The sequence below is a fragment of the Argiope bruennichi genome, chromosome 11 (assembly GCF_947563725.1).
Source record: "Argiope bruennichi chromosome 11, qqArgBrue1.1, whole genome shotgun sequence".
NCBI classification, from domain to species: domain Eukaryota; kingdom Metazoa; phylum Arthropoda; class Arachnida; order Araneae; family Araneidae; genus Argiope; species Argiope bruennichi.
The window spans coordinates 66,179,686-66,188,750 of NC_079161.1; the positions used below are offsets into that span (position 1 = coordinate 66,179,686).

General features: G+C 25.8%; 1 protein-coding gene across 1 annotated transcript; it reads right to left on the reverse strand.

Annotated features, from left to right (window-relative positions):
- Positions 1–7,015: 7,015 nt before the first annotated feature.
- LOC129957129 (histone H2A-like) lies at positions 7,016–7,710 on the reverse strand. Its single transcript, XM_056069293.1, has one exon. The coding sequence runs from the start codon at positions 7,604–7,606 to the stop codon at positions 7,181–7,183; it is 426 nt and encodes a 141-aa protein (XP_055925268.1). The 5' UTR covers positions 7,607–7,710; the 3' UTR covers positions 7,016–7,180.
- Positions 7,711–9,065: the final 1,355 nt, after the last annotated feature.

The following is a 9,065-nucleotide window of genomic DNA, read 5'->3' on the forward strand; positions in this document are numbered from 1 at the left end:
ATATTGTCTCAAAGTTTATTTTTTGACACAAATGCTAACAATATGCAAGTTATGGCAAGAACAAAAAGGTTTGATGTGTGAAGCATTTTAGTATTAGTTGGAAGGGGGAGGGGGAGATAGATATGTGCATATTCTTTCAGATATCTTGCTTATTTAAAATGTTTTTTATTCTTTTTCAATTTCTCATTCTTAAAAATATATATATTTCTTTTTGCATCCTGTTTGCCTCTACTGTTCATTGATTCAAAAATCCATCTGTGTGAGATTTGTGTGGTTTATGGAAGAGTGACTTAAATATACTAATAAGATTTTGAATATTGCATTTGTAGTTAGTCATTTTTTTGTATTTTAATGCCCAATAATAATAATAATAATAAATCATTCTTGTTGATTGAAAAGATTTTTTTTTTTATTTCAAATGTATTTTAATTTGAACCCAAAACACTGTTTCAATATATTCATTTATAACAAGTCAATATAACAATTTAAAAACCAGTCAAAAACAATACAAATAATAAAAATATATATTTAATATTCTTGTAATGTTGTATTAAATATTCATTAAAATATGTAAATTGCTTTCACTGATCTTAATAAATTTGAGATGAAAAGATTTTTTTTTAAAGTTCCTGAGTATTTGATGCATGACTATTGTTTGCAAAACATGATTTCAAGTTACCATCAATAATTTGTTTTTGTAATCAGTGGTGAATTTAAGCACTTTGTGATCCAAACAATGTGCATTATTTGTCCCCCTCCTTTAATAAACTGGTAAGTCAGTTATATGTTTCAACCTTATCAGTTCAGCTTTTATTTTAATAACTTCATGAAAGTATATTTTATTATATATTTATTTATTATGGCCCATGATTGCATCGAATATACTTCTGGCACCATATTATCTATACTTCTGGCACCATATTATCTAGGTAGACATTTATTAATTAACATTAACTAGGCAGACTAGGCATTTCCAAATACTGTAATGGCTAAGTAAAGAAATATGTAAATTGCTTTTACTAGTTTTAATAATGAATGAAATAGGAGCCTGACTAATTATACTTGACAAAGTTAATATTTTATCATTGATAGGATATGTACTTTTTATAGTTTTTTTTTTTTTTTTTTTATCCCAATTTGATCATTTCATTCATAACTTTGATCTACCTGCCTGTAGTGGTGGGTTTCTGACTAGGCAATTTCTAAGTCTGGGGAGAGAGTGTGCAAGCAGGTTGATTTTCAAAAATATCATAGTCCCAAAATAAATAGATTGGTCAATAATACAAATTTTATAAATTGTAAAATATTAGAATTATATGAATACTTTATTAAGTGTAACTGGTCAGGTTTTTATCTGTTTCATTATGTTTACTTAGTTATTACATTATTTGTAAATAGTGAGTATCTACTTAAATAATAATACACCAAATGTACATTTTATGCAATCATAATTCCTAATAAATGAAAACCATGTATGTTTTTCACAAAGTTACCAAATTAAAAAGTAATCTAAAATAAATCCTGTTAATTTGAAAATGTGTTGGAACTAACTTATTAAAAAAGACTTCATAATATGCATTACCTAGTCATAAAGTGCCTAAATTTAGAACTGTTTTCTTGTGGCCTCTTCATGCCAGTTGTGTTAAGCGAGAATCCACTTCTATCTGAAGTTTACAAGCATTATTTTAAAATTGCTGTCCCATAAATGTTGCCCTTTAAAAATATTATATCTAAAACTGAAATTTTTAACTTTACATTAGAGCTACCTTAATTTAGTAAAAGAGCCATACATGATTCATGGACCACGAATTCCTGTAGAAAATTAGAGTAACAGTTGCTTTTAGTACAAAATTTCTGTAAATATCTAAAAAATGATTACCTACATGAATTCATTTTTAAATATTTGTTTTTATATAGATATAAAAAAATAACAGTAAACAAATAACTAAATTGTAAGTTTTATGCACTGCATTCAGGCTGAAGTTATTGATATATTGTTAATTCATTAGCTTTAACATGGCTTTAAGTTATAAATTGTAAAATATTATATGTATATTACTGTTTGAAAATATATTATGTTTATAAAACAGTTATATTATTTTAAATTACAAACTGTAAAATAATACATTATTATTTTAAAGTTTATAACTTAAATTATATTACAGTTTATTTTTTTAATTAACTAATAATTCTGTGCTGAAGTCTCATAGCTTAATCCTGCAAAAAGTGTAAGAGAAAAAAAAAATTAAAGATTTTATCTAATTGTCCAAATACTTTTATTTTACTTTTAATTTAATGGATGCTTTTCATATGAAAAAACCTCACAAACTAAAGTATTATCTTAAAAATTTGAAGCAGTTATAATATAAAATAACTTATTGAATGCAATGATAGGTATATAAATTAATAAATAATCAAGAAGTTTTGCTTTTTGGTGTCAAAATACCTTCTTATACTTAGTTTTCTTTTTCAATTAATTTGCTGAAATTTTTTAAATATATGCATGAACATTAGGCAAAATTTTTGTATCTTGAAACATTTTTGCTTTTTATATATCCTAGAAAATGCAATAAGAATATCAAGTTTTACTGCACACTCTTCTATGTTTTTATTCTTATCTAATCAATGATATTTTCATGCAAAAATTTGAAAAAATGGATTGGTAACTCTTGTGATTTTTGCATTTTCTGAGAAATTTCTAACTTGCAAATTTTTTTTTATCTAATAATTCTTCCTAAATAAGTTTTCTTGCTAATTTTATAAAATTATTTATTGCTATAGCTACTAAAATGTTATCAATGATGATGCATTTTCAAAAAGAAAGATATATTGCTTCAACTAAAAAATTGTAGAATAAATTATAAAATTCTATGCAAAAATGCATATATGAGGTAAATGCTTATTTTGATGCTAATTTTCACAATAGCATCAATTATTAGATTTTTCTTGTATCAAACTCATTTTGTTGTATAACTGAAAACTGTATATAGTTTCATCTCAAAAAATTAGTGTGTAGTCATATCTGCAAACTGAAATGGTCATGTGAAGGAGAGAGCCATACATCTAATTTAAAAATGTAAAATATTTAAGGAAAAACCTATATATTTGTCTTAAAACATCTTGAAATTTTCAAATGGAGAGAACTAATTAAACTAGTCTATATTTATAAAGAATTAAATCTAAAATTAGTATGAATTTATTATTTTTTTTTTTTTACTGTAGCACATGCTGTTTACATAGTAATTAATAGTAGAAGAATATAACATAGTATATCAATATGTTTTGTAGTGCATTTTAAAACTATTGAAGCTAAACACTCCTCTTTTGGCATTATACAAGTTTGCAGAGGAGCTGTTAACTGAGGTATCATCCTCACAATGTGAGTTTTAAAATTAATATCAGTAATTTTAAAAATTGCTAAAATTACAATCTCGCTGCAAAATATCCAAACCATTATGTTCTGTCAGATAACTCTAAATGTGATTCTAATGTAAAATAACCAATATGTTTGAAATTAACTAAGCTTTAAAATAAGTAATCTTAGAATAATAATTTTACAATATAAACTGTTTTAATTTTATAAAATTGTATTAACCTTAAGGTACACATACATTATAATATTCATTAGTAATCTCACTATCATTTTCTATATATAATTTTTATCTCATGTAATTAGTGTATAGACATACCATATCTGCAAACTTAAATGGTCATGTTAAGGAGAGAAATATACATCTAACATACAACATTTACAAAGATAAAATGTGTAACGTTAATTAAATTTTAGTTGGTATTAAAATATAGTGCATTTTCAACTTATCAGTTTCTGATACAGTGTTCATTAAGAACATACAAAAATTTTACAAGCCTTTTACACTTAAAACCCATATCTAAAAGTTTTACTAAATAAAACATTTTTATATAATAATAGAAAAAAAAAAGTGATTCTGCTAAGACTGTATGATTTTTTTTAAGTGGTAAAAACTAAAATGATTATCAGTTAACTGGCTGGCATAAAGAGATGCAAGGAATATGAATCTGTGGGCTTAAGCATGCGTAACATGGATCATACAGTATTTCAAAAAGCACATACAATTTTTTTTAAAACTTGATAATCCCTCCTAAGAATTTTTTTTTAAAATGAACTTTATAGCTTTTGAATTTTATAAAATGAACATTATAGCTATTAAAATGTTATCTTAACAAATATAAAAATTAAATTGGAATTAAATGTAATCAGTTATGTATATGGGTCTGTAATTCTGATTATTGTATTCTCAACTGGTAATTAATTGAAATTTTGGCCCAAAATAACAACAAAACATTGTAGTGACTGAAGAAAACTTTTCATTTTCAATGACTGTCCGAGATATATATGGCGATTTATCTAAAATCTTTCTCGGATGCAAAATCCAAGCCTTCTAACATATTCTAATAAAACTTTTTTTTCAAATTGTTTGTTCCTATTCATTTTTTTTTTGTAATATTAAAACTTTTAAAATGCCTAGGTAAATTTAATCTAAATTAGTCTAATGAAATTATAAAATAATTTTTTTACTTTTCTTGAAGTTTGTGGAAGTTTATACTCAGAGGAATAATCTTAATTGCCTGTAGAGATAGGATTACCTATGTCATAACTATGAGCTGCTTAAAAAAAAAAATGTTTCAATGATTAGAAGCTCGGAAACGAAGCATCATCATGTAATTGATCATCAGTATGTATGTAAAGTAGAGGTGAATCAAATTATTGCAAGTTTTGCATTTCATTATTAATCAGTTCCAAGAAAAATTATCACTATGGTACATATTATAATAAAATGTTTAATCATTCATTATAGTGGTTTGTTTCATCAAAATATTACCTTTAAACTCTTTGCATATTCAATTCCACTTTAGAAACTACCAGAATCAATCTTTAAAACTATACAGATTAAATACTGCGAACTCCAGGACCATATTTCACCACTTAACATTAAATGACAACATTTTTCAGAATAATTGCTTAAAGAAATTCAATATAGCATATTAAATGTAGTGCTAATAGGTCTTTAATTCTAATAGACTAAATAAGTCTTTAAAAACATTCCCTATATATTAAACTTAAAGATTTTTTTTTATATACCCTGTTACTCTGAATTTATCAAGCCATCCAGAGCTTGCACAGAAATATAATTTGCTTTATATTCAGTTAATGAACACCCCTATCACATGCATATTCTTCTATTATTTTTACCTATTTCAATACTAATTTATCCATATTAAATTTTAAAGTTTCAAACTGTAGATTACTTACAATATCATACATCACTTTCGGAGGTTCTAATAACCGCCTTTTTTTAAAATTGTTCCTATTTCAAATATTTTTTTGTGCATTTTATTTAACTGACCTTCACTATCAGTAACAGATTTCTATTTAAGAACCATGCTCACTATATAAAATCTTAAATTCAAAGTAAAAATTTTACTATTATTAAACTGATCTGTTTATACTATTAAGTAAACTATTTGTTAACAATAAATAGCTAAGAACCCGTTCAGGAGCATACGCCGGAAAACAAACCTCATTCCTTCCTTTACAATAAATATAAACAAAATATACAACCCTAAAATACAAAATTACCATTCCTTCACTATTAATTAAAAAGTAAGATTTATTTGCTAGGATCTACATACATAAAAAGTTCCATTTAATATCATGAGAAAAAATATTCTCTTGCATGGATTTTTACAACCGAAGATAATGGACTTCATTAATAAAATTCAACAATGCGACAATATCATAAAAGAAATGAATGATTCGGAATTTACAATTTCATTTTATCAAATCAGACTGCCTTAAAAAGCAAATAGGCAAAGACTAATATTATCTTGATTTAAAAAAAACTCATTCTAGCTTTAATCTTACTTTAAGATAATAATCTTTATTTCTGGATTCTTTCATTCACAAAAGCAAGAATTTATGAGTTAATTAAGTATTTAAATATTAAAGAATGACTTCATGCCTGCAAAAAATAAAATTTTGTGTACTACTAATAAATTATATGTTTCTTTCCTCAATTATACAAAAAATACTCTAGGCTGCAAATTTCTGTTCCAAATAAGACATCACAGGAAAGAAGACTCGAGATAAATCAATGTTAACCAAACAAATCTTGGGGGACTACTGCATTAGTCCATATTACTATAAGCATATAATAAAGTTTGTAATGCAGCTGTCAACATCCAATTTAAAATTGTTATATATTATGAATATAATAGACTTAAGACTTCTCAAGATACCTTGAATTTTTTTTAAATATAAAAATTGTATTTTCCAACACCAGTTTTCTTTAACAATTACTTAATTCATGATGAAATTGTTTGATAATTTAATACATTTCAATTAAATTTTAATAACTAATAAAATTGCATATTAAAGATATACTTATTCTTAGGTTTTTACTACTAGTTAATTAAATTGCATCTTGAATTTTTAAGTTCCAGAATTTTAAAAATGCTTTTTTTACAATAAAACCCATTACTATATTCCATGTCAGTTCTTCAAACCAAAGCCAGAATGTTAGCAAAGATAAAAGAAACGAGATTTCTAAAAAAACCTAGTAATTATCACAAGTAAATTTTAGTAAATCTGTATAAACATTTAAACTCAGAGGAATAATAATAAAAAAAAAAGCTTTCTAACACTAGAAAATACAATCCAAAAATATCAAAAGAATTTCTAAGCATGAAACTTGAAGAACACATTTGAATGACAAAAAAAATTATTTCTATTTTCTTGGTGGCATTAAAATCCATTTAAGAATCAGTATGTCACTGCTAAAATTAAAAACAATTGTTTTCCAATCAGAAATCGTATCAATATATATGATCAATGAAGCCCTAAAACGAAAGCAAATTAAATAAAATTGAAATAAATTATTCATCATAATTTAGAAGTCAATGACTACGTTAATCAGTTTCATAAAAAAAATAATTAAGCTTACTGAATAGTAAGAAAGATCAAGCAAACATCAAAAACACGTAAATACAAGTTTTTTATTAAAAATTTTTACACGTATGATATCATGGGCTTACATGCTGGAAGATAGATTTTAAAAGATGATAGGAAACAAGATATGATGCCACTTTGTAAGCAAATGAAAAGTTCACAATAGATACCAGTCCATATTGATAGAAAGTCTTAGAACTCTTGACTGGGTCCACCTTTTTTGCCAGACTTGGTACCTGGTGTAGGGCCAGTGCCTGTTTTCTTAGGCAATAGAACAGCTTGGATGTTGGGAAGTACACCACCTTGGGCAATGGTAACACCAGACAACAGCTTGTTTAATTCTTCGTCGTTTCTAATAGCAAGTTGCAGATGACGTGGGATGATACGGGTTTTCTTATTGTCCCTGGCAGCATTTCCCGCCAATTCAAGAACCTCAGCAGCTAAATATTCCAAAACTGCAGCCAAATAGACAGGAGCACCAGCACCGACGCGTTCGGCATAGTTGCCTTTTCGTAAAAGCCTGTGAATTCTACCAACGGGGAATTGCAGTCCGGCACGGCTAGACCTGGTTTTGCTCTTGCCTCCCTTTGCTTTACCTCCTTTTCCTCGACCTGACATGTTTGGTTTTCTATTAACGGATTTCTCAACACAAAATTCACCGATAACCTCTCACGTCGGAAATAAAAAGCAGAATGTCGCGAGAAGATGGAGACCCTCTTTTATAAATTCGATATAACAGTTATGGTCGCAGTTAAAGAGATATCACTATGAAGGCTTCTACTTAGTTAACAAGTTTTTAAAAAAAGAATTAAAATTATTTTAGATCTTTTTATTAAAAACCGCTTTGCCGTACAACAAAATCTTAAATTATGCTTTGTTATAAAGCTTCTTAGAGATTTATTGTACAACTTTTAAATATTATTTCACAGTTAACAGAAAAATAACTATTGACAAATAGCGCGGTTCTTTCAAAAATTTGTCAAAACAAAACTTTGAATTCGCGCCATTTTTCAGTCAAATTTGGCGCGCAATTTTTGTTTACCTATTTTGATACATATTTAATAGCAATGATCTCCAATATTTCTCTTTGAAATTCTTGTCAAATAATTTCCTATGAAATAAGTATTTAACAAATATATACCTAGCAAAACAATGAGTTGAAATGGATTTAAAACATAGAAATAATAATACAAAAACCCATTTAATTTTAAATAAAGAATTTCAAAATTAAAATTATTTTTAAATTCATTTTCAGCAACATTATTCTTAAATTATTTTAACGATTATTGCTATTGCAGCATGCAAAGTGATATGTTACATAACACATTTTTTTGTTTGATTCCAAGTATGATTTCATGCCTTGTGAAATAAATCTGTTATTGCACAGTAACCAAATTCTTTATCTATTTAATTTGCACGATTGAATTCAATCATACTATTAATTTATATAGTTGTAAATAACATGTGTCATCATTATGATAATCTATGTTTCATTATAAATTCATGGCATAAAAAAAAGGAACATTTATTATGAACTACCTTTAGATTAGAATATAAAGTACTATCAACTTCCATTTCCTTAATTAATAGGTGAAAAGGCTCTAGAATTCTGTAAATGCTCACATCGTATCATATTATTATAAGCTGTGTATACCAAAATCCGCACTTATATTTTCCAAGCTTTAAATTCAAGACAGTACTTTTTAAATGTTTACTAATTATTGAATGTTTTAAAACTTTATTAGAAATCTAGAATTATTGTATATATTTTAAGATATATTTTTTAATTGTAGAACACAAAAAAAAATCATACATTCTATAAATGCATAAGCTTTCAAAATAAATAATGTAAGACACAGGCTTAATACTTTCAAAACTTTTTTTTTTTTACTTTTTACACACTGATGATTGCTTATGTAAGATTAAGATAAGAGTTCAAAATTTAATTCTTTAAAAAAGTCTCATCTTTACAAAGTGTATAATTCCTGATTTTATTATGGAGAATTAACTTGGACAAAAAGTCTAGAGTTTAAAAAATATACATTAAAGTATTTAAATTAATATTTTAAATATATAC

Coding starts and splice junctions, on each gene's coding strand:
- LOC129957129 (XM_056069293.1), bottom strand. CDS start 7,606: ATGTCAGGTCGAGGAAAAGGAGGTAAAGCAAAGGGAGGCAAGAGCAAA.